The sequence below is a fragment of the Durio zibethinus genome, chromosome 20 (assembly GCF_047325235.1).
Source record: "Durio zibethinus cultivar Kanyao isolate XHJ-2024 chromosome 20, ASM4732523v1, whole genome shotgun sequence".
In the NCBI taxonomy this organism is placed as follows: Eukaryota; Viridiplantae; Streptophyta; class Magnoliopsida; order Malvales; family Malvaceae; genus Durio; species Durio zibethinus.
The window spans coordinates 1,102,668-1,127,724 of NC_143181.1; the positions used below are offsets into that span (position 1 = coordinate 1,102,668).

At 33.9% G+C, this 25,057-nt stretch overlaps 4 protein-coding genes and 1 non-coding gene across 6 annotated transcripts; 2 read left to right on the forward strand and 3 right to left on the reverse strand.

Annotated features, from left to right (window-relative positions):
- The first annotated feature begins 1,308 nt into the window (after positions 1–1,308).
- Positions 1,309–6,237, forward strand: LOC111315286 (endoplasmin homolog). Its single transcript, XM_022916896.2, has 15 exons — positions 1,309–1,444; positions 1,535–1,646; positions 1,747–1,900; positions 2,002–2,082; positions 2,261–2,372; positions 2,716–2,842; positions 2,927–3,065; positions 3,269–3,386; positions 3,516–3,721; positions 3,814–4,029; positions 4,153–4,318; positions 4,458–4,599; positions 4,718–4,868; positions 5,012–5,416; positions 5,699–6,237. The coding sequence occupies exons 1-15, from the start codon at positions 1,378–1,380 to the stop codon at positions 5,978–5,980; spliced, it is 2,478 nt and encodes an 825-aa protein (XP_022772631.1). The 5' UTR covers positions 1,309–1,377; the 3' UTR covers positions 5,981–6,237.
- A 2,049-nt stretch (positions 6,238–8,286) lies between these two features.
- Positions 8,287–10,179, reverse strand: LOC111315290 (thaumatin-like protein 1). Its single transcript, XM_022916905.2, has 3 exons — positions 9,983–10,179; positions 9,262–9,886; positions 8,287–8,778 (listed from the first exon to the last, which is right to left on the reverse strand). The coding sequence occupies exons 1-3, from the start codon at positions 10,032–10,034 to the stop codon at positions 8,526–8,528; spliced, it is 930 nt and encodes a 309-aa protein (XP_022772640.2). The 5' UTR covers positions 10,035–10,179; the 3' UTR covers positions 8,287–8,525.
- A 2,487-nt stretch (positions 10,180–12,666) lies between these two features.
- TRNAL-CAA (transfer RNA leucine (anticodon CAA)) lies at positions 12,667–12,750 on the forward strand. The gene has a single exon. It is a non-coding gene; the product is annotated as a tRNA-Leu (tRNA).
- Positions 12,751–16,042: 3,292 nt separating this feature from the next.
- On the reverse strand, positions 16,043–18,306 carry LOC111315289 (pathogenesis-related thaumatin-like protein 3.5). 2 transcript variants are annotated; one of them, XM_022916904.2, is made up of 3 exons: positions 18,107–18,306; positions 17,303–17,996; positions 16,043–16,623 (listed from the first exon to the last, which is right to left on the reverse strand). In XM_022916904.2, exons 1-3 carry the CDS (start codon positions 18,168–18,170, stop codon positions 16,392–16,394), a joined length of 990 nt encoding a protein of 329 aa, XP_022772639.2. In that variant the 5' UTR covers positions 18,171–18,306; the 3' UTR covers positions 16,043–16,391. The 2 variants fall into 2 exon arrangements, with proteins under 2 accessions (XP_022772639.2, XP_089605215.1); XM_089749089.1 differs by lacking the exon at positions 16,043–16,623 and having other exon boundaries at positions 17,299–17,996.
- A 2,898-nt stretch (positions 18,307–21,204) lies between these two features.
- Positions 21,205–21,655, reverse strand: LOC149513005 (zinc finger BED domain-containing protein RICESLEEPER 2-like). Its single transcript, XM_089749032.1, has 2 exons — positions 21,559–21,655; positions 21,205–21,455 (listed from the first exon to the last, which is right to left on the reverse strand). The coding sequence occupies exons 1-2, from the start codon at positions 21,653–21,655 to the stop codon at positions 21,205–21,207; spliced, it is 348 nt and encodes a 115-aa protein (XP_089605158.1).
- Between the last annotated feature and the right edge of the window lie 3,402 nt (positions 21,656–25,057).

Here is a 25,057-nt window from a genome sequence, read left to right on the forward strand (position 1 = left end):
ATATGCTGAAGTTGCAGTAACGATAACGTCTTGATATATAAACCCAAATGCTATATATCTATTTTACTTTGACCATTGCCGGACCAAGAGCGACCATTGATCTCCTAACTTTGGGATTATGGTCCTATTTTTAGTGGGGTATGAGACCATTAAATAAGTTCTCTTGACTTTTAAGTCTTGTTAATTTTAATATTGTGTAATGTACCATTGATGATTTTGTGTTTATATGAAATGAACGAAAAGAAAACTTAAAATTCAAACTAAGGGTATGAAATGCTCCTATAAGTTATTCTTTATAGAATTAATATCATAAATGATTTATAAATTATAATAAAATATTTAATATGATATTTAAATTTTAAAAAAATTGAATGTGATTTTGAATTGTATAAATTTATTAATTAATATAATATTTAAAAAATTATTTTGAAATTAATCATATTACTTTTAAGTATCATATTAATTAACATATATTATTATTCAAGTGCAACATTAAAGATTATAAAATTAAGATATAATATTAAATATTTTATTATAATTTAAACATATTCATCACATTAATCCTTTTTTATAAACTTGTACAACTTAAAATTATGAATATTGGCACATCTATTACATTAAGATGATTCCAAACACATGATAAAAATACTAGGTTTATGCTTTAATCATTCATGGGTATGTTGAATTTAAGAATGAATATGAAAACTTCAATATAAGTTGACCTGTCAGGTCTTATATATGTATACGTGCATTTAGTTTATCATTAACGTTGATGTTCAATAAAAATAAGTTGGCTATCTATCGTATGTCATTCATTATAACATAAATTATACTCTGGAGTATAGAATATCCGATATTTCATTACAAAAACTCACAAACTTTAGGTAGGGAAAGTATAGTCCGTCGTTGGAGTAATGATATTCCCTGTACCAAACATGTCCTTGGAACTATCTAGAAATCTTTTCATCCACGAAGGGAACAAAATCCCAATCAATATCCGCCACGTTTCGAAACGAAAACCGTTCGATCAACCCCGTTGACGATCAATCGGACTCAGAAGTTGAAGTCGTCTCGGTGGGGCCGACCATAACACTCGGCTTCTCCACGTCGAAGAAACAATGAAAAACCAATAAAATTACGCCATTTGCCAAGAATCAATCCTTTAACCGTTAGATTGTCCACGCTGGCACCAATAACCAATCGAAACAATCCTAACAGTTCACTTCCAAGTAGTCCTCAAGATCTAAAGCTTCCCATTGCTAAAAACTCCGCTATTTAAAAACTCGCTAACCCCTTAACATTTCAATTGATAACCAATCTTCAACCGATCATTCCACTGAAAGCGAAGCTACTAGAGAAAAAGCCTAAAAGCAAACAATGAGGAAGTGGGCGATCCCTTCCGCTTTGATTCTTCTTTGTCTTCTCAGTCTTATCTCAGATCAAGGTAAGATTACGCTATATTTATTTTATTTTTCTTATCTTTATTGATTTTATTGCTTCTGAAATGCTGAATCTGGATCTACGGTTGTTTCAGGGAGAAAAGTACAAGCAAATGCGGAGGAAGGAGCCGTAGATCCTCCAAAAGTCGAGGAAAAGATCGGCGCTGTTCCTAACGGCTTACAAACTGATTCCGATGTAGTTAAAAGGTTGGTATAATTTTGTTTTAGAATATGCTTTTTCATTACCTTTTAGCTTTATTTCTTTTAGTTTGAATTCGAAATTTGTTTTTTTTTTTTTTGTTTTTAGGGAATCGGAATCGATCTCCTCGAGATCGCTTCGCAGTAATGCGGAGAAGTTTGAGTTCCAAGCTGAGGTGTCTCGGCTTATGGATATTATTATCAATTCTCTTTATAGCAACAAGGATATTTTCCTCAGGGAGTTAATCTCCAATGCTTCAGATGTGAGTTTTCTTTGTTTTTGTGAATTGTTTTCAGTTATTGTTTTTGAACTAAAAGTTTGATTTAATTCTTTTTTTTTTTTTTTTTTGCTTGTGAATTTTAGGCTTTGGACAAGATTAGGTTCCTTTCACTCACTGATAAAGAAGTTTTGGGTGAAGGTGACAATTCCAAGCTGGAGATCCAGGTTAGTTATGCACATTGGAAGTTTGTTATATATAAATATAAGTGCACAAAACTCTGGTTACCGAATAATTAGAAATGTTATAAAGCGATCATGTAAATGTAGAATTTCGGTTTCAAAATTGGTGCAATATGCATGTAAAGCTTTCCTTTCTGAGCCTTAAAATGTGATGAAATTGCAGATTAAGTTGGACAAAGAGAAGAAAATTCTGTCACTTCGTGACAGAGGTATAGGAATGACCAAAGAAGATCTAATCAAGAACTTGGGAACAATTGCGAAATCTGGAACTTCTGGTAAATATATCTTTAGTTTTATGTTCTACAAGTACTATTGTTAAAGTAGAAATAAGTTTTTATTTTTTTTGGATAAATCTATTGCATTATCCAAGAAGCAGTTAAAATCCTGCTAATGAAAAAGACCTGTACAACCAATGGAAGCTAGTACTTGCATCCAAGCTCAAAATCCCAATTTGTACACAATAGCCTATTTGCAGGCGTATCAGGAAAAAGAAAAAACAGACAATCTAAACTTTACATAAAAAGTCCTGTAAGAACTTAACATGAAATTAAAGTAAGTTCAACTGAGAGAGTGTATTATTATGCGAATTGAAATTATTGTTTTATTTTTTGTATGCAGCATTTGTTGAGAAAATGCAATCCAGTGGAGACCTTAACCTGATTGGGCAGTTTGGAGTTGGGTTCTACTCTGTATATCTGGTAGCTGACTATGTTGAAGTCATTAGTAAACACAATGATGACAAACAGTGAGTCTTCTAACTTAATTTAGTTACTATAGAAGTGTTTGACTGATTGTTAAGTAGTTTTTAATGAATTGTTTTGCTTTTCAGGTATTTATGGGAATCAAAGGCTGATGGGGCTTTTGCAATTTCTGAGGATACTTGGAATGAACCACTGGGACGTGGAACTGAGATTAGATTGCATCTCAGGGATGAAGCACAGGAGTACTTGGAGGAGAGCAAATTGAAGGTTAGTGTAGCTGTTTTTATTTAAAGTCTTGTTTGTTTTTATTACCTTTACCGAAGTTATGCTTATTTTATTTGGGATTTATTTGATCTGTCATGTTGCCATCCTTTTATTGTTATCTTCATGAACTTGTGGTTTGATGTATTTATTTATGTTTGGGCTTTTGAAAATATGCTAACAAAACTTGCTGAGGTTCTCATCTGCAGGAGTTGGTGAAGAAATATTCTGAATTCATCAACTTCCCCATCTATATCTGGGCAAGCAAAGAGGTTGATGTTGAGGTACCTGCAGATGAAGATGAGTCAAGTGATGAGGAGGAAACCAGTATGTATCACTGAAAGCTAGCCTGTTACTGTTTATTTAAGACTTGCTGATGCTGTTTTTCCTTAATGACGTAAGAGTATGCATATTCTGATTATAGTTTTTATTCCTTCTTTTTATTGCTACAAACAGCTGATAAAAGCTCTTCTGAGGAAGGAGAAGATGAAGATGCTGAAAAAAGTGAGGATGAAGACACTGAAAAGAAACCAAAGACAAAGAAGGTGAAGGAAACAACTAATGAATGGGAGCTTTTGAATGATGTAAAGGCTATATGGTTGCGCAGTCCTAAGGAGGTGACAGATGAAGAATACACCAAATTCTATCACATTCTAGCAAAGGTAATTTGCCATAAATTTCCTAGCTCCAGACTGCCGAAAACTCTATGGAGAAGCTTCTAACCTTTATTGGTGTATACTTTGTTGCTCTGCAGGACTTTGGTGAGGAGAAGCCCTTGGCCTGGAGCCACTTCACTGCTGAAGGTGATGTTGAGTTCAAGGCTGTTTTGTTTGTGCCACCTAAGGCTCCTCATGATCTGTATGAGAGTTACTATAACTCCAGTAAAGCAAACTTGAAGTTGTATGTTAGACGAGTCTTTATCTCTGATGAATTTGATGAGCTTTTGCCAAAGTATCTTAGCTTTTTGAAGGTAATTGAAGATATGCTAAGTTATTTTAGTTGACATGAATCTGCACTAACGAGGTTTCTAAGTAGTTTTTTTTTTTTTTTCCTTGTGATCTGATTGGTTTTTGAATGGATAACTGCTGGGCAGGGTCTTGTTGATTCTGATACTCTACCACTCAATGTGTCAAGAGAGATGCTACAAGCCCATAGCAGTTTGAAAACAATCAAGAAGAAACTCATCAGGAAAGCCCTTGATATGATTCGTAAAATTGCTGAGGAGGATCCTGATGAGTCCAGTGGCAAAGATGAGAAAGGCATGTTATGATTGCATCTTTGAATTTAATTTACAAATGTCACCCTAGACTGTGGCCTAATGGCCTTTCAAGATGAAAATCTTTTATTTCAAGTTATATGTGGGCTAATGATTGATACTGAATATTGATGGGGATGCAGAAGTCGAAAAGTCTGACGATGATGATGAGAAAAAGGGTCAATATACCAAGTTCTGGAATGAATTTGGAAAATCCATTAAACTTGGTATAGTTGAGGATGCAACCAACAGAAATCGATTGGCAAAACTCCTCCGATTTGAGAGGTTTTTGAATTTATAAATGTTTTTTACCCCTTCATATAATAGTTTTTAAGGTAATCTATAAATTCTTTGGACATGACTTCTGCTAGTAATGACTGATAGTGTATGAATTGCCATGCAGCACCAAGTCAGATGGTAAATTGACTTCACTAGATCAGTACATCTCAAGAATGAAACCAGGACAGAAAGATATCTTCTACATTACAGGAACCAGCAAGGAACAATTGGAAAAATCTCCATTCTTGGAGAGGCTTAAGAAGAAAAATTATGAGGTACTGCAAAAGTATTAGCTGTTAACTTCAGATATTACTTGTTTGATTCAAAACCATCTTTTTCACGTCTTTCCTTATTTTTATTCCTTACCATCCGTGTTTGTCTTGTATTCTTTGTTTTGAATGGCCTTTGGTATTTCCAGGTTATTTTCTTCACAGATCCTGTCGATGAATACCTGATGCAATACTTGATGGATTATGAAGGAAAACAGTTTCAAAATGTATCCAAAGAGGGCTTGAAAATTGGGAAAGACTCTAAGAACAAAGAACTCAAGGATTCATTTAAGGAACTAACAAAATGGTGGAAGGGTGCACTTGCCAGTGAGAATGTGGATGACGTGAAGATAAGTAACCGTTTAGACAACACTCCTTGTGTGGTTGTTACATCAAAGTTTGGCTGGAGTGCTAATATGGAGAGAATCATGCAATCCCAGACTCTATCGGATGCTAGCAAGCAAGCATACATGCGTGGCAAGAGGGTCCTTGAGATCAACCCAAGGCACCCAATCATCAAGGAGCTTCGTGAGAGAGTTGTTAAGGACCCTGAGGTACGTACATATGTAAATAGAAACATGCTTGTTCAATAGGTCTGTGTGTCGTAGGCATTAATTTGTTGCATGCATGATATTCATGGAGCTGGAATGTGTAGTAAGTAGGAGCAATTCACCACGTCACACTAAGTGTTCATGGTATGTGCCAAAAAGTGATGCGCACTTTGTGAATCTGGCTCTGGGATGACGTCTGGTCCTGCATTGCATTCATTAACACGTAGGAAGCGGTGTTCATTCTGCTAGCTTCTTATTTGACGAAATCATTTGCTGGATCTTCAGGATGAGGGTGTGAAGCAAACCGCTCAGCTTATTTACCAGACAGCTTTAATGGAGAGTGGCTTCAATCTACCCGATCCCAAGGATTTTGCCTCACGCATCTACAGCTCTGTCAAATCAAGCCTAAATATCAGTCCGGATGCAACAATTGAGGATGATGATGATGTAGAAGAAACTGAGACCGAGTCTGAGACAAAAGACAGTGCAGGCACTCCGAAGAGCGAAGCTGAACCTGCCAAAGATGATGCAGATATGGAGCCTTCTGATCTCAAGGATGAGTTGTAGATTGTCTGAAGCCTTTTGTGATATTATGAGTTTTTTTTCCGTTATGTAGTTCGGTCTCTTTCAAGAGAACCCGATGAAACTGCATCATCATGCATTTTAAGTCTGAAACAACTTCGATAAAAAAAACTTTAGACGAAAGAGTTAATGTAATCATAGTCGCCAGGACTTGTCTTTAGCATCTAATTAATGTTGGGGTGCTGAAATTAAGCTCTATGCATTTTTGTTTACTCTTTTAATGCATGGCAATGGTTTTCGGATTTTCGGTTTCTTTGTTTCTCATTACCTTCATCTGATGTAAAATTTAAGAAAAAAAATCGTCTGATGTCAGCTGGGGCGAAAGCTTTGAACCTATTACAGGGCCAGCCTTTGGGCCCTAAGTATCAAGCGGACATTCTTTTGTCTGCTTAATTCTGGGCCTAAGCCTTAACAAGTTGGTCCAAACGTCCACGAACGATGTTACTAACATCGCTGTCCCTGGACCCGTCCTTTGTATTTTTCCTCGGATGGTCATGAATTTTTTATCCAAAGCAGGAAGCCCCTCCTGTCGAACAATCGAAATTATCATCATAGAGTTTTACAAGTAAATAATACCATTTTTTTAGTGCATAGAGCGCGCTGAAGCTTTTGACGAACAAGATTTCACATCTTTTATCCAACAATTTCAGACAGGCAAATCTACTCATTGGCTGGCCTTCTATCGGAGGCGTACAAAGAATAAACAAAAGAAGCACTACCAAAAGAGCGCTTAAAAGAAGCAGGTTTGATTCCTTTGGACTCTTTAAGTAGACCATTATTTGTCGTTGGTTTATGTTAATCATCTGCCATTGCTTTAGATTTTATCTGTACCTAAAAAACTAATTCGATTCGTCAAATTTTATGCCGTTCAGTGGATGAAGCGAACCATTTTTCATCTGTTTTAATTTCAATTTGAGAATGGCCAAAATTTGTGGGGCTCTTTCAACTTGAAAAGCATAGGAGCATTAATTACTATACAGCCATTACCATGCCATTTTTTACCCTGTTAAATACGAAGCTGTGAGAGTAAGACAATGCCTTCGAGGGTCGCACTAATTGAAAACTCTGAAATGTGGTTTGGATGATGCTATTCAGAGCTGCAACGGAAGAATCTTTGTCAAAAGCCGCAAATGCTCTGCTCAACATAATTGGCTTTGGACAACTTGGACCAACATATCCACTAGCCCTTTCTTTGCCGCTTAATCGTATTCTCTGTGATCCAAGGGAAAAATTTTCCTTTCCTTTTGGTAAAATGGTGGCTTTGGTTTTGGACCACTCGGCTTTTTTGAACAAAGGAAAATGGCCATGGAAATTCCTTTCAAATTAGAAAGAACGCCTAGATGAACAGTCACTTTTTTCCTTTCAAATTTTAGGGGAAATCAGAAGGGTTTGCCAATTTCTCACCGCTCAAAACCCACCGAACATGGAATCTTAACGGTAGCTTTTTCGGGCTTTACCAAGTGTTTTAACAAATTTGGGAACCTTTCCCTTTCTATCTCAAGCTTCAAAGCCGGAGAGATTTAAGTGGCATATCTACATTTACATGGAGAAATGCTTGAATTATGACCATCTCTATCACACGCTTTATTGGAACTAAAAGTTTCTACCAAGGTTGAAATTTAAAATGCTCACTCTGAGATAAATATGACAATCATATTCAGGGTTCTTTGTGTAGTTTCCGGTACTTCATATGATTTGCTTGATCTCTTCATGATAAAAGAGACCATTGGTGAGAATCCGTGGTTGATTTCAGGCACTCCTTCCCCTGTATCTGTGCCGAAATATGCACAAGATACCAAGGAGTAAGCAGTCTTTCAAAGCCTTAAGAATTTACCTCAAATCCCAAGTTATAAAAAGCAATGCTGATCTTAACCGACATCTTTAGAAGGAGTGCGGAAAAAGGCACTAGATTCCTTTTTCTTTGTTATCCTCTGACCTTTTACCATAAAAAGAGCTTCTTTTTTTTTCTAATAAAAACTTTATCAATTTTTACAAATTACAAGTATCACTAAGTTTGTTTGATCAATCAATTAGTTATGCATGCTTAGTTGCAGACAGATAATTGCAAAAAAAGAAGGAAATTTGATAAAAGGAAATGAAAGAAGAATGGCTCTTGTCAAAGACACCATAATTGCAATACTCATTGCGGCTAACATAAATCATCAAACTACCATGCTTGTAATTCCAGCAACCTTTGGCTTCCTTTATCGGCTACCCACCAAGAAACTCCAGTCGGATTGCTCAGATTCACAGCAAAGTAACACTTTCTTCAAAAGCCTTCTTGATCAATTAAAAACAATGACTAAAGCTCTTCCCTTTTATAATTTGTTGCTTTTGGTGTACAACTCTTCGAAAACTAAGTTATAAAGAAAAAAAATTAATAGTAGTTTTTGTTTTCTATACACATGGCCTGGAAAATTGGGCTTTTCAATCTGGACGTCAACACTTAACAGCATCCCCAGAAGAATCCCAAATTAATTTCAACTTTAGTTGTTAAAATAAGTTGGTTTATGTTTGGAGAGCATGGAGATTATGAATAAAATCTAGAGAGGAAGAGAAAGGAAATCGCTGAAGCCAACAATGTGGTATGGAAAACAGCAGGAGAAAGAGTCCTAGAAGACTCTCCCATAAAAAAATCTGGTAACCATGAAGTATTGTCTCCCGTTGGGACCTCTCCTGACCCTGTAATAGATCCATATGTTGTACTTGTCGTCCCTGTTGTGCCCGTCGTCGTTGCTGTTGTGCCTGGCGTTGTTGGGGTCGTATTACTTGCTGATTTTTTACTGTAGAAATAAAATTATGGCAAGAAAAATGTTAGACAATATGGAAATTAAACCTAAATGGAGCTATTTTTACCTTCTTAAAACTACAACAATGGTTAAAAAAGGATAAATGGAACAAATTAAGTTGTTTCGTAAAACACTTTTTTTTCTTATGGATTCTAATCTCAGTCAGAAAAGACTTTGGCAATTAATTTATGCGTATAAATATGTATGGCACAAGCTAACGGACTCATGACATGTTAGCTTATGCCTTACAAAAGGATAAAACAAAACAGAAGAGAACATTTTCAGACTCAACTGAGAATCTCACCACCCCAACTACAAGTCTACAACACAAATAAAGTAGCAGTAATATTTTATAAACAAAAACAATTTAACATAAAAATTGACCTCTCACCTGAAAACAAAAAATAAGATAATTAAAAAAAGCATAAAGAAAAGGACAGAAAATGATGGAACATAGCTCCTATCCTTAGTGCTTACCTTGTAGATGAAGGGCAGAATGTAATCGCATAATCAGCTCCTGTACATGTAAATGTACTCGTAGCATCATCATACGCGTAGCTATACGATCTTGGGCATGCTGCTTTGAACATCTCCGAATAAACAGATGGTTTACAGGTGTTGGGTGTGGCGTATGCGCCGCTGCAGCAATACTGTGGAGTCTCAAAAGCCTCGCATGCACTCTTACAGGCATCACCTGACCCAACCTGCAACTCAGTCGGGCACTGTCGGTTCACATCATTTATACACCCTGTTGACAAGCATGTGCCTGATCCACCGCTTGGCTCCACGATCATTGGCAAGTTGTAACCGTCAACTAAACTAACGTCGTAGAAATCCTGGGTACCTGACCCGATCGTAAACTCAGCTAACGTAGCTGGGGGGCTTGCACCTGTTTGGCAGGTGAGTTGACCTGTATTTTGGTCTGATGTGCATCCTGTTCTGCCCCAGAATCTACCTGACCAACCGAGCGGTGCCTGCAAGGATCTGGACCCACCTGACGGTAGCTCGAATCCGGTGCTATCTAACTGGGTGTTGCCAAGGATACCGGGCCAAACTGTGTGGTCACATTTATTAACAACTGTAAATGTAGTCCCTGAAATCCCTGTGTATATATATATAAATGCAGTCTCTGTTAATGTTAATGCTATATACTATAAATCAACATTGAAAACGTCGGAAGAATTCTTGACAATCTTACCTTGAAAGATGGAGAGCAGACTGAATAAACAAGCGGAGAAGATCAGATCCATATCTGGAATGAAAATTTGAGGTATAATAATTAAATAAACTATGTTTCTATATGTGAATGCTGATGGAGATTGTGCCTTTCTCTTAGGAAGAAAATGGCAGCATTAATGCCAGTGTCATGATGAATAGAAGAAGAAAAAGGTTGGTTTAATGCAGCTGCTGGTTTGGTGACTGACAATGAGAGGCAGATCATCAATTGGAAGAGTGTTTGAGTTTTTTCATCCAAAAAGATTGGTTAAGTTCGATGTTCCTATTTTTTTAATAAGAGTAGACAGGAACGGGAATGGAGCAGGCGATTTGATGATAGGAAATAAATTTTATGTCAGCTGGCGTGCTCTCTGCTTATTACAAGAGAGATTCACTTATTAAGTATTACATATAATTTTTTACTATTGAATTAAAATGATTAAATATAAATATTACAAATTTAAATATTGATCTAATAATAAAAAATATATATAACACTTGCATTACTATAAATAAATCTTTCCTATATATATATATATATATATATATATATATATGGGATGGAAGTTGGAACTAATATCTAGTGCTGGATAACGACAAAAGGAAGACCACTTAGTTTTACTACACTGGTAAAAAAGTTGCAAGAAACAGAAAACCTACTGCACCCTTCAATTTTTTTTTTCTTTCATCTTATTATACCCCATATATATATATATATATGTATGCATGCATTTGAAGTGTTTTTAGATGAATGAAATTATTCAGTAACATGATTATTGGTCAAATCAAGGCAAATGAGAATATAAAAGGGATTATTCATTTGTTTAATTTTGCTATTTATTATTAGATGAAAAAGAATAAATAAAGAAAATAAAAGTAAAGATTGACTTTGGTTAGTCGCTTAATTTTAAGGAATTTAAGCAAAACTTTAATCGTTATCGTCTTCTTTATCAACTGGTTGAGGTCATTGCAAGTATAATATATATCGGATAGTGCTTTTTTCTCATGATCTCGATGGCTTTTGAAACGTGCTGAAATGGGCTAGCAATATGAAAATCAACTTTTTCTTCACCTTTTGATCATCACTTTCTTTTTCCCAGTGTCCTTGTGGTAGGCTACAATAAGGGTAACTTGGCTAGAAGGTGACATGAGAAGCATATCAACAGCTTCTGAAACAGTACTTAAACTGATAAAATCTCTTCTGTTTCGATAGCAATAGGTGACAACTAAAAATTTCTCTCTAGTTTTTTCTTTGATTGGTGAAATTGATGAGATTCGAAGTTTAAGCTTTTACGCCTCAAATTCCATTTAAAATTACAGGAAGTCTTTGCTTATCCTTCTACTCTATATCGTGGAATATCTTGGATTGAAATTTCCTCTTGAATAGGATCTAGAATCTAGAATGGATTGGCCAAACTAAGGATCTGCTTCAACTTATCCACCTAACAAACGTGTTTGAAGAAATTATATGGCCAATAATCTCAGCTCTGAAGGTTTAATTAATTATGAACGATGTTGTTATCACTCTTGGCTAAGGTAAAAAAAAAAAAAGATGTGTTAGGTCAAACCTAAACACCTCTTACTATAAAATTTATAGAAACATTTATTACTATGTTTGTCTTCTAACATGACAAGAAACAATGGTTAACATAAATTTTGATGTCTTTCAGTCTTTAGCTTAAGAAGAAAAAAGGGTTATAAATGTTTGAAAATAATTAAGCTGGTTTTTACTTACTCTTTTAGTTCTTCCATTTAAATGATTGAAAGTTTAAAGAAGTTGCCACTATAGCTAACTGCAGCGAAGAAAATCTTGTTGCATGGACGGAGAAGCACGACGGTGGTCGGTGGTGGAATAATTTACTCGTCAGCAGGCTGTGATCTATATTTTACACTGTGACCAACTCAATTTGACACCGTTGACTGTCCCTGTTGCTAGTGCCGTCGACTACGTACAAACTCATCAGCGGATCTACTTTCTTTGGCAATTAAAGGTTAACACGCCAACGAAGACAATTCTTAATATCTATAAATTCCATGACAGTTTTTTTTTTTAATCTTTTAAGAGATTTTTTTGTGTTTTTAGTACTAGTTCTAGCTAGGTGGTTGTTAAATGAAGTACCAGGAAAAACTATTGTTTCTCTTCGCAGTTTGGATCGTGAGAAAAACATACCAGCTTGAAAATGTTTCATCAAGGAAAATAAGATATTAGATTCTTGAATGAACAATTCTTTTAATTGTGATTACTTGTGTTTCTTTCACGTACCCTGATCACTTTGCTGATTTTTTAAAAAAATGAAACGAAATTAAGAAAAAGATATAGATGATGTTAAAAGTTTAATTGGGCTCAATTCAAAGGTCGAAACTCGAATCGGGGATACATGGGGCCTGGGAATTGAAGCCATTAAAAGGAGAACTGAACAAAAGTAGGAACCGACTTTGCTTTTTGGTTAGCAATTACAGCAAAAGAGATGCTGATGCTAATGCTGATCCACGTCAATGTATAAGTGTTGCCGAGGAAGGCACTTGGCTATGGGACCTTATAATCATCTCCGCTGCCCACCTGCATCATTATTCATCATTTTGATTCATTTCCACGTCTCCGGACCAGCACCGCCGCTGCGTTGTTGGAGCCTGGAAAATGAAAGAATTTAACAAGAGTCCAAAAATGTCAGGATGGCCGAGTGGTCTAAGGCGCCAGACTCAAGTTCTGGTTCTCGATAGAGAGCGTGGGTTCAAATCCCACTTCTGACATGTGTTTTATTTTATTTTATTTTCAAGTAACTTATTGACTCCAGGCTCCACCATCCACCTGATTAATACAATTCGTAGTGTTTTAGTTATTAATATTGTTCCATCAAATTGATTGGGAAAAAAATTTTCATTTCAAAGAAAGAGAAAGCTTTGTAAAATGGCGTTTCTGAAAGCACATGCCAATGTTTTGTTAAAGTGAAAATGTCTACGTTGCATGTGGAAAAGTTGATACCTTTTCATGTGGAGAAAAATAAAAATCCAAATTTGTTCGTGCCACTGTGACTGCGGTTAATTTTGAAAACATGTAATGCTACTAAAATTTTGTTTATGTAAGTATATTATATATATATATATATATATACAAATATATACATACATATATATGATCAAAATAATGTTGTCCCAAAAAATAGCCAGACAAGAAGTATATATAGAATTATAGATATTATGCCATGTAACGATAATTGTTGTAGTTTTTTTTTCCTCCTTGGACTTGCAAATTAATTATGATGATTAATTAATCGTTAAGAAAAATATTGGTAGAGGATCCTTTTCTTTTACTCATTACGATGATCGCCACATCGTTATCGATTGGAACATGCACATTAAGAATAAGTACGTCTACACCACAAAGTGCTAAAAGGTTTCCAAGCTTCGCTGCTCGGGGAAGAACAATATACTATTCGTTTGCGGCTGATATCAATCAGGAAATTATAGCTAGCCTGCCAAAACAAGCAGTTGACCATGCATGACTAACATATCATCTTATTATAAACGTAATGACATGCAAAAGTGGGATGTCTACGTTGCATGTTCAAAAGTTTCCGCCGGAGCTAGCTTGCTAGCTGCCTCTTTTAGACAAATTTATCCACAGAGAAAACAATCCCTCAACTAAAGAATCCCAAGCATCGGTGACCAGGAGCTTGAAGCCATTTACTTTGATCCGTCGACGCCACCGATAAGTGCCCTTCACTTCCAAGGATATATATAAATCACATCAACTTTATTTGACCATCTCCTAATTAACTCACTTATCAGCAATTTAAACAGATAATGTCATGACAGATTAAAAGCAATACGGCCTGTTGAGTTGCTGTAGACAAAATTAGTTTACTTCCTTGATTTAATGCAAACGTATTAGAATTCATGGGGAGTCAACTTGTCTGCAAAGAAATTACTCTCAACTATCGTATAGCATGAGAGATCTTTCAAGTTTCAACGTCTGAGATTGTACTTTAACATGTTATCCATCGTCTAAAGTAGCCATTTGGATAATTGTTACTGTTATTCATATAATTTTTTTCCCATCACTTCCTTTTTCCTCACAGTCTCACCTTTCTATTTCTTTAGTAAAGATTGGCGTCATACCGACAGAAGCCTATATTTGATTTTGTGGATCTCTAACTAAAGCGGAGAGAGAGTTTGTTTGCTTTTTCTCTTTTGTTTCTCGAATTTACATTATCTGTTAGGAGAGTCAATATCAATCGTATCAAATCCCTGATAAGAGCTGAATAAAATACCTTGGCAAGCACAAGAAGTAGTAGATTATGTTAACGGGGCCATATTGATGATATGTGATGTTCTATACCGCGGGAACCAAGAAACACAACTTTTTCTGGGTAAAATCATCAAGGGATCCCCACAATATCCGACTTGTTGAATCATCTAAAGGGATACATTTGGAAATATCATAGATTCATGGGACCTAAACAGCTTTTGTCTGAGAGCCTTTGAGTTTGATAAAGCTTTCTTTAGGGAAATGCACGAGTTTAGTAGAAAAGATGTGGAAATTAAAGAGGTCAAAAGGGAGTCTGTAACTCTGTATCTTCCAAATCTTCGACGACACACTGGTTTAACATTTACTGAAAAGAAAAGAAGTAGAATAATGAAGCCAAGTATTTTAAATTTAAGATTTTAAAAGAAGCCAGTAAGTTATATATACACGTTTGAATTGTGATGAAAATCTCTTTTACATCAACAGATGAAAAGGAGGCCTTGGTCAAAAATCCTTAGTCGGATGGCCTGTCCTTCATTAAAAGAAGCTGACTAGATGCGTAGACAGATAGTACTTAGAAAGTGTCCAGAAAATTTTTCCGTATGCGACTTTTATTCTACTGGCACATATGGTCATTATAACTTTATTTCGACTTGATTTGTTTATAAAATTACAATAAAAAGAATTTTAATTTTAATTAAACTAACTTATATAATTATTTTTAAAAATTAATATTACAAATTATATAAAAAAAAAAAAAGTTACAGCTTCAACAAATAAGGATATTAGGTCCTTGAATTAAGGATCAGCTTTGAAACTTGCAACAGCGGTTGTTGGAAACCCGCAAAAACGAAATTCGTAGGCAAGGGTAGGCACAAACGAGTCATTAATATAGTTGAAATGATTTGTTCTTATTATTATATTCTAAATAAGTTACGGATTAGGTATGAATTCTACAAATTTAATGGAATTTCATGTTTTCTAAGCATATATGAACGGACCCTTAGTTAAAATTGATAATTAATAAATTTATGTAAAATATTAAAAATTTATATATTTATATTATATTTTATATAAAAATTACGTATTATAATTTATATTAATATAAAAATATAAAAAATATATTTTTAATTTTATTAAATTTATTTATAAATTTTATAAAAATTTTAAATTATATTATTTTTATATTTTTTATTTATATAAATTTTGTATTATATTATTATATTATATTTAAAATTATTAAATCTACTTATTGGAATTTGATTGATATCGAGACCCGTGCAGTAATTCCTAATCGATCTCTAGTACGTTTTATCAAACTCGAACCCAATTTGGTAAAGTAGACAGTACTCGTGGGTCATTAAGTTGAGGCCCAAAATCAGGTGATACCACCCCGGTCCAATTTTGAAGTCCGACGTCTGAACAAATAAACGCAAAGCAATATTTTATATCTTCTTCTCCGATCCACCCGTCTCCAAAAGAATTCCAGAGAGAGCATATATATATATATATATATATATATACTAATAATAAAGAGGTTTTTCATTTTCAGTCCAATACCCAATAGTGGGACTAATTAAGAATGTTGTTGACAAATTACTTATGATCCAAAAACATTTATTGCAAAAACTTTAGTTCATAGTCTGGTAACATCAACATTTGCACGAGTCACCAAATTACCGTCTTTGTAATTTACAATAATAAAAAGTTAACGTTAAACACCTCCGCAGTTATTGCTTTCAAAGAAAGTTGCATGCTTCGTGCGGTTGATTAAAGGTTTACTACTAATAATGGAAATTGAAAGAAATTGTGAATGGAATATGAGATTAAATGACAAGGAAATACAACAAACAGCTAGCTTGCCCAATCACCTCTAACACTAATTAAAACCCCAGTAGCTAAATTTAGCCAGAGAGGAGCGGTAGTTGAGACGGGTGAGCTTTTTCTGTCATGACTGGATTCCACGTTACCGTGGACAAGCCATGGGACCAACCCTGGTCACAGGCCCATCTTTGATACAGACACTTCCACCACTCCAATGGGCTAAAGTTAGACGGGGGCATGGGGCCTAGCTATATTCTGCCTGTCCCTAAGTTTTCTTTTTGTAAGTTTACGGCCCTTTATGGCCCCTACCCTACAGATAAAGTTAGTGAACAAGATAGAAGAGTTGCCACGACCACCAAATCGCCATTGTGATGCCGACAATTCCCGCAATCCGATGTGATCCGAACACGTGGGTGCACGTGGACGGTGATGCCGCACTTTCGTCGTAAAAGGCACCTTCGTACACCATTGTGCTGTTGATAAGAGGTGACGTTGTCGTTGTTGTTTCATTGTTCTGCCCCTGAGTTGTGTTCTGCCCTTGTGATGATTTCTGACTGCATGCCAAAAATAACCGTTAAAAACTCGAAACATAAAAAAAAAAAAAAAAAAAACGCAACTGCAACGTTATGGTAAAATATGTTGACAATAATACTAACGTGCTCCCTTGGGATTGGAAACCGATTTCCCTGAACCGCCCGTTAACTACAATAATAGAACTTTGATGAGCGTGCACTGTTCATCCTGGCAGAGTAATGGCCTTAATTTGCGGGTCTGGTATCAAAAAACGATGCCTATCCCCAGGGTTTATGGGGATTCGGCGAGGGATTGATGCAGTTACATTCAACTCCCCTCTCGTCTGTTTGGAGGCCACATTTCATGTTTCCAGTGAAGTGCATTAATTAGATAGCTAATCTCTTTCAGTCAGAAGGACTAAAATGACCGTTCCACCCCCACTCTACCTAGCATATCGATCTTAATTAGATTTTCTTTATTGGAGATATGACCATAATATACCAAATCTTTAGAATTAGGCAAGCTCCCAGGGCTTTGACTCAACGGCTAGCAGTTTCAGCACGTAAATGTCAAATGATAGCAAAATTTTGTCCAAACCAACGGGAAAAAGTTCGCGAACGTTACACTCTTTGCCGATAGAGCGTTCTTTTCATGACAAAATTACCCTTTAACGTTAAAAATGCTAAAAAAAAGTTGAAAAGGCTTGCAAAGTAAATTTACCTAGTGTTTGGCGAGGGACAGAAAGTAATCGTGTAATCAGCATTCGCACATGTGAAGGTGCTGGTCTTATCATCATAGGCATAGCTGTAGGCGCGTGGGCAAGCTATCTTAAAGACCTCCGAGTACGAAGAAGGCTTGCAAGTATAGGGTGTGTTATACGCGCCGCTGCAACAGTACTGAGGCTGGCGGAAGGCCTCGCAAGCACTCTTGCAAGCGACGCCATCTCTGCCATCTCTGCTCATCACCCTGAGCTCCGAAGGACAAGAGCCATTGAGATCCACAACGCAGCCTGTGTAGGTACAATTTGGCCCTGTGCCACCCTGAGGAACTACCAACATAGGGACGTTGTAACCATCCACCAAACTCACATCAAAAAAATCAAGACCACCAACACCATCCAAAGTAAATTCAGCCAAAGTTGCAGGAGGAGCAGCGCTATTTCCTGAACATTCTAGCTTCCCGGAGCCACAATCACCCGTCAGGCATGAAAATTTTCCAGTGGAATCTTGCAAGCAATGGGTTCTACCCCAAAAGCGACCTCCCCATGATGTCGGTGCGGTAATGGTTTTGGTTTCACCTCTTTGGAGAGTGAAGCCCGTAGTAGAAAGTGTTGGAGCACCTGCGTTTGAGAGAATTCCAGGCCATACTACATAGTCGCACTTGTTTACCATTGTAAAGGTTGTTGCTTGCACTCCTGTTTACAATGTAATGAAAATTAGTTTTAAAAAATCCAAATTTGAAACCAAATCATAGTTATTAACTATAGAACTGAGTAAACATCATTCAATGTCTCCCAATGAGTACCTGATGTGAACGAACATGACAGAATAAGAAGACAAATAGTGGCAATAAATGTATATTGGGCCATTAGAGTTTGCAAGAAGAATCTTCTATATAATAAGAAGAAAGAAGAAGAGGAGGATGTTGAGGTGGATGGCCCAAAGCGGACACTCTTCTTCTTGCTCTTCAGAAATGGGGTTTGGGAAAGTGTCAGATTCTGCAATGGCGTTACAGAATGGGTATTTAACCATTTATAAAGGAGAATTGAATTTGCCTTACGGATAAATATTAAAAAATAAATTTTTTTTTAAAAAATATATGTATAATTGTTTGAATAGTTAAAATTAATAAAAAAATTTAATAATTCTTATTTAGATAAATAATAAAAAAGAAAAAAATTAATTTATTACAATATTTTTTATTATAACTTTTTTAATAAGTAATATATAATATATAAATATATTTATATATTACTTAATTTGTACAAAAAAAATTTTTTTGAATAAAATTTAACATATTTAATATAATAAGATATATTATTTATTTATTTATTTTTAATTTTATATTTAATTTTATATTTTAATTTATTCTAATAATATTTTATTTTATTTTATTATTAAAACTAAAAAAATTATAAAATATTTATAAATTGTGATATTATATAAAATATTTATAAAAATTATTTTTATAAAATCTGTCAATTATATAATTAAATTTAATATCATAATAAATATATAGATATAATAATTTTTTTATAAAAATAAATTTTTAAAATTTTTTTTCTTAATTTTTCTTTCAAATTAAAATATTAAAAAATAAAATTTATTTAAAATAAAAAATTATTAGATTTTCACTTTTTTTAAATTACAAATTTATTCAAGAAAATATTTTTTCTGTTATTATTATTAGTTTTCATTTTCTTTTCATTTCCTTCCCCACCTTCTCAGTGGGCCCAACTAGAAGTTGCTATTGTGTCTATCCAACCGGATTTTGACATGAGTTGCACTGCTTGGTTGAGAATTTATTTCCTTCCTCTTGTTTTTTTTGCTTTTTTGCATGAAAAATTTTGTATATAAATACAAACATAGTAGATATAAATAAAAGGCTCTACCACAAATAAATAAAAATAATTTTTATTTGTTGAAATTAGGAGTGAGCAGTCGATCGATTAAATCGGTTCGATCTGAAAATAATTAATAACTGAATTAATCGATTTTTATTTTATTAATAACTTAACTGACCAGCAAAATTTTAATTAATTGATTTAATTGAATCGATCAAAAATCGGTTCGGTTTAATTAGTTCGATTAAATAATCAAATTTTTCATAATTTTTTCTCTTATTTTGAATAATTATTTAGTTACAAATTCAATCCAATAAAACTCAAATTTACATACCATTCAAATTAAATTACTAAAAAATTTAATAATTTCTACAATATTTTACAAGAAAAAAGATAAATAAATACTCATATAAACTTATTTAATCAAAATAAATTAAACAATAAGTTTTAAAAAGTATTACTCTAACATATATCAAATAACAAACAAAGTTATCAATACATAATAATTGTCATTTCAACACATAAACAAGTTTTCAATAGTCAACAGGCCAACTGAAAAAAGCAAATCAAGCAAATATGCTTCTTATAACTTTGGTGTAAAACATAAAAGATATTTTAAGTTAACAAATTAAGCTAACAGCTCATACAAAACATAAAACAAGCTAAGGACACTCCGAGTTGGCAAATAGATATAAAAGTTCATAAAAAACATAAAACAAGCTAATTAAAGAACATTCCAAGTTTTAACAGTATTCTTCATACATGAACCCCATAACTTTGGTGCACATCATTCATTGTTTTCTAAGATGTTAAAGAGATCAAAACCTTAATTAGTTGTCAAAGAATACAATAAATATTTTTTAAATACAAATATTCATAGAAATTAATAATGAAATTACTTCAAAAGGTCCATGCACCTTTTTTTTAATCAATTACTGGATCTAAGGTAATTTTTGATAAATCTAAAAATATATAAACAAAAAATAACAAAAGTAAGCTTTAAACAAATAAAAAAATAAAAAATAACAATCCTTAAAAAATAAATGATGGTCTAAATAAAATATTACCTAAATCCATTTTGTCAAGCTGTGTCAAATCATCTTTAGGTTGAAATGAATCAAGATTAGAAGATTTACGTAATCAATCTTGAGCACAAATAAGGGCTTGACAATTTTAAGAGTTAAAGAGCTTCTATATGTATCAAGCACATGACCACCAGTGCTAAAAGCATATTTGGAAGCAATTATGGATATAAGAATTGTCAATACATCATGAGCTAGATGGGAAAGGATAGAAAACCTATGGCTATTGAGTTTCCACCAAGTTAAAACATCAAAGTCATCACTATCATCATCGTCAGGCTCCTCACTCAAATATTTAGCCAATTCTGATTTATGTTCATCTTTGTCATGTTCAATCCTATACTTCTTGTACTTAGACTTAAAGCTTTCCTTCTTTTTTGTCATTCCATTTCTACTTTCATCATCGGTAGGCTGTGACATTTGGCTCACTTGACTACTTTCACCAATTTGCTCATACTGAGATTCTAACATTCTTTTGTATTCATTAAACAAGTCTTTTATTGCTTGTTGTATTTTTTTAATCATCAATGAAGCTTCATCAGAAGAATACATTTTCATGAAGCAATATTCAACAAAAGGAAACTTTTTTGAAGGATCAAGAAGAGAAGTAATATAAATCAACATATTCATATTCTCTATATTTTCCCAATACTTATCATATTTATCTTTCATTCTCTTTGTCATTGCATTCAACTTAGCATCATGATTTAATTGCCATTCTCGCAATATGGAATAAATATCACATATATTTTCAAGAAAAGTATTAGATGTGACGTAAAAAGTACCTGAAACTTTCACAGTGAGATCATAAAATTGTTGCAAGAAAGGCCAAAACTTCTTAACAATTGCCCAATCATTTTGATCGGGCACCCCAACTCCCATCAAAAGCTCACATTTATAATAAGGATTAACATTATCAAATGCATCAAATGCCCTTTCAAACTTTAAGTTGCATCCAACATCAAATAAGTAGAATTTCATTTAGTGCTAACATCCAAACACAATAAACTTTTACTTTGAGTATGTTCATTCACAACACACTCTTTAAACTTAGCTAACTTGGAAGGTGATTGTCTCACATATTTTATTGCCCCTCTAACACGAGCAATTGTTTCATTCATTTCTTTCAATCCATCACAAACAATAAGATTAACAATATGTGTAATGCATCTCAAATGAAGATATTTACCTCTCAAAATACTACTTTCAGCATTGTTTAATTTTTTTCCTCAAATATGCAATTGCAACATCATTAGAACTAGCATTATCAACTGTAATAGTAAAAATCTTATCAATCCCCTAATCACGTAAATATTTTTTAACCGCCTTACCAATAGCTTCACGTTTGTGACTAGAAATGAGATAAAAATTTAATATCTTTTTGTTTAGTTTCAAATCTTTGTCTATGAAATGAGCCATAAGACACATATAATTGACCCTTTGTAATTAGGTCTATGTGTCAGTGGTAAGAGATACTCTTATGAAAAATAATTTCATGAATTGCTTCAAATGAGTCTTTTCATCAATATAAAGTTGATAGCAATCCCTAGCAACTGTCCATCGTGATGGTACACGAAATCTAGGATATGTAACTGACATGTGATACCTAAATCCTTCTGACTCCACAAATCTAAATGGCAATTCATTTAGAATGATCATTTTAGCTACAGCTTTTCTAATAGCACCTTGATTAAATTTCTAAGTGCTTAAAGATTTCGCTCCTCTTGACGGCAACACCAATTCTGTTTGAGTACCATTATCCCCACTAACACGAGAAATCTTTTTACAAGAATTCATGTGATTCTTTAAAACAATGGTTCCATTCTTTTTAGAATCAGCAAAAAATTCTCTGTCACAATAATTACACCTAGCTTTACGATTATCTTCTTTGTTAACAAATTTAGTAAAGTGATCCCATACCTCTGACCATGGCTTAGATGCTCATCTCATCACTTTGGAATTTACAATTTCACTTTTTGTTACCTCATCATGTGTAAGAATTTGAGAAGTCAATTGCATTTGATTAGGTGTAGAATCCAAAATCATATCATTCACCTCATTTGACCTCTTCAAAAAAAAAAAAAAGTGATCAAATTATATCCAAACAATAAAAAATAAATAATTATATTATATTAAAATAATAAATAAAAATAAAATTATATTCAAATAATAAAACAATAATAAAGTAGTGGTCACACAATTATTGAACACATTGGATATTCAAATAATGAAATAGTTTGTTGATCAAACTATATATTAGTTGCTTGTTTTATCAACGAACAATTTAAGTATCTAGCATAGTTTAGGCTAATTTATTTTAGCTTTTAATTTAAGTATCTAGTACAGTTTAGATTAATTAATTGCTAGATCTAGTAAGAAATTTAAAAATGCTAGATCTAGTAAGGTGCCTTTCTACTTTCTTCTTGTTCCAATTCATATATGATAAGACTTCAAAGAAATTTTTTCATACTTCTTGAATCGAGCTACTGGAAACGTTAACAGGAAAATAGGACTAAAGCTGGAAGAAAAGTGTGAAGTACTCTGACTTTTTGGTTTAAAAGACTTGTTTTATACTCGATGGTAAGAACAAAGCGAAGAAGGAAATTCGTTAATGAAAAGGGTTAAATCCTACCCACTTACCACGACTAGCTTTTTGGAAAGCTTTCATCACACAGTCCCTACTTAATCTACCGGGCCATGGAAAGACTACTTTTTATGACTCACTAGCATCCCTTTGAATACCTTCCTTATTTATCTTTAAGCGAGCCTATTTTCACAATCACTGTGAAAATTGAACTAAAGCAAGAAACCATGTTTTGGAATCGCCCTTCCAATCAACTTTTTCTTAACTTCAGAAAGTGAGCTACAAGAATTGGCATTAGAGGTGGGCTGCCCTAAGCTTACTACTTAAAAGAGACTGGCTTTTCTAACTTATGACTAAACAGAAAAAGAATAGGAAAAAATGGTTTAAAGAGTGTAGGAATGAATAGGACAAACCATCTATTCCCTTTCAAGATAGTAACAGGGGTTGGCTTGGTGGATGGATTCTCCTTCACAAGTCCTATGCTTTCGTATCCATAAAACAGGATGAGGATAAAACTTTTCAATGGTCAACAAAACTAAAGCATGAACCTTCTTTTTTAAGGATTCATCTACGTATAGGGTAGGCAATGACTGAAAGATAAGATTCTAGGGATCTATGTATATGATCGATTCCTCAATACGAATTAGTATAGAAAGACTCATTTTCTTGTAGTCTTAAAAGACAAAACCACAAACCATTTTCCTAAAGCATCTCTGATAAAACCTCTCGCACCCTTACACAATCTTCCAAAGTCCAGGAAAGAAAATGAGGCTTTTATTTCATTCTGTCAAGGCACTAAAAAGCACCATCAAAAAAAGATGGGGCTTCTATTTCATTACCATGGGCACACTCTAGGGCTAGGGTTTGGGTTGGCACCTTTTATGCTTTAGCTTAGACTAGACAGGAAGAATACAGCTCTAAACAAAGACATAGTATCATGGTAAAAGAAAAAATAAAGGTTATCAAGATTTAGGAACTTACGATGGCATCTTAGGCAGCAAAGGAAGATCGATCTCTATAACTGTCTGATCTTGTGTAGCAAATTAGAGGGAGCAAGAGGGAAGCAGTCGAGCAAGAGAGTAAGAGGGAGGCAAAGATGCAAGAGACTGAGGGGGAGCAAATTGCAAAAAGCAAAAAAGGGGCATGGCGTGGGTGGGGTGAGTTAGAAAAAGTAAGTTAAATTTAAGGTTTTTTTAAGAAGAATTTACATATTTACTCGTAGTTATTATAAGATCGGTTAATTCGGTTAATTTGATTATCAATTTTGAAAACCGATAACCGATTGATTTAATCAATTTAACCGATCTCAAAATCGATTACAACTAAAAACCGACTAAATCGAACCAAAATGATCATATTTTATTAATTTCAGTCGGTTAAATCGGTTTGAACCGATTTCTACTCACCCCTAGCTTAAATAATATCGGCCAATTCACATTCCAAACATGATATTTAAATTCATTGAAAATTTTAATAGTAATTATCTTTATTACTTGTAATAACAAAAAATGACGTTGATTATGGTAAAATAGTTCTAATAATTCCTTAATTACGGATTTGTTCTAATCCTAAACAGCTGAATAAGACTTTAAATTATAAGCATTGGTTCGTGTGTGTACTAAATAGGGTTTAATAATTACCATTTTTTTTTAAAGAAAATTGTTTAGTGCAATTTGCAGAAACATTCGGCAGCTGGAGTTAACATTTTGGTGGCATTTGTTAATTATCTTTTGACCAATTATTAGGATAACGTACTGAAATAGTTTTCATGTTTATATATAAATATATATATATATATTTTTTAATGGACAAAGAAATCTTCAGTTTCAACATATGGTCGATCAACTAATTTTCTCTAATGTTCTTCTGCATAGCAAATTAAAACAACCAATGAAATAGTAACAAAATTAAATACTCAAGATCGATTAGCTATTAATTCAATGATAAATGATGTGCAGAAGGTGGAATTGATGTTAGATAGAAGAAGTAAAAATTAAGCTGAAAGATAGCAGATCCATTTGGTAAAGTCATAAATTTAGTAATTAATCAGGACGACACGAAAGTCCATATACTTCAGTTTTAATTTTTCGAGTTGGTTCTTATTAATGGAAGTTGAACCAACCTATAGATAGAGTAATAAGGATGGCAATGTCAGGCATCCATGGATATTGGGGAACCTTCACTTGGCATTTATCATTCGTGCCAACCTGACTTCATCTGTATCTATAAATTCCATTGTTCATGCT

Bases quoted from the DNA above. Each gene is read 5' to 3' on its own strand.
- LOC111315290 (XM_022916905.2), bottom strand. From the start codon at position 10,034: ATGGATCTGATCTTCTCCGCTTGTTTATTCAGTCTGCTCTCCATCTTT. The intron at 9,887-9,982 runs GTAAGATTGTCA...ATATATACACAG, and splicing joins TCTGCTCTCCATCTTTCAAG to GGATTTCAGGGACTACATTT. The intron at 8,779-9,261 runs GTAAGCACTAAG...TTATTTCTACAG, and splicing joins TTCTGCCCTTCATCTACAAG to TAAAAAATCAGCAAGTAATA.
- LOC149513005 (XM_089749032.1), bottom strand. From the start codon at position 21,655: ATGTGTCTTATGGCTCATTTCATAGACAAAGATTTGAAACTAAACAAA. The intron at 21,456-21,558 runs GTAAGGCGGTTA...TGCATATTTGAG, and splicing joins TCACAAACGTGAAGCTATTG to GAAAAAAATTAAACAATGCT.
- LOC111315286 (XM_022916896.2), top strand. From the start codon at position 1,378: ATGAGGAAGTGGGCGATCCCTTCCGCTTTGATTCTTCTTTGTCTTCTC. The intron at 1,445-1,534 runs GTAAGATTACGC...CGGTTGTTTCAG, and splicing joins CAGTCTTATCTCAGATCAAG to GGAGAAAAGTACAAGCAAAT. The intron at 5,417-5,698 runs GTACGTACATAT...CTGGATCTTCAG, and splicing joins GAGTTGTTAAGGACCCTGAG to GATGAGGGTGTGAAGCAAAC.
- LOC111315289 (XM_022916904.2), bottom strand. From the start codon at position 18,170: ATGGCCCAATATACATTTATTGCCACTATTTGTCTTCTTATTCTGTCA. The intron at 17,997-18,106 runs GTACTCATTGGG...CATTGTAAACAG, and splicing joins GTCATGTTCGTTCACATCAG to GAGTGCAAGCAACAACCTTT. The intron at 16,624-17,302 runs GTAAATTTACTT...TTTGGCATGCAG, and splicing joins TGTCCCTCGCCAAACACTAG to TCAGAAATCATCACAAGGGC.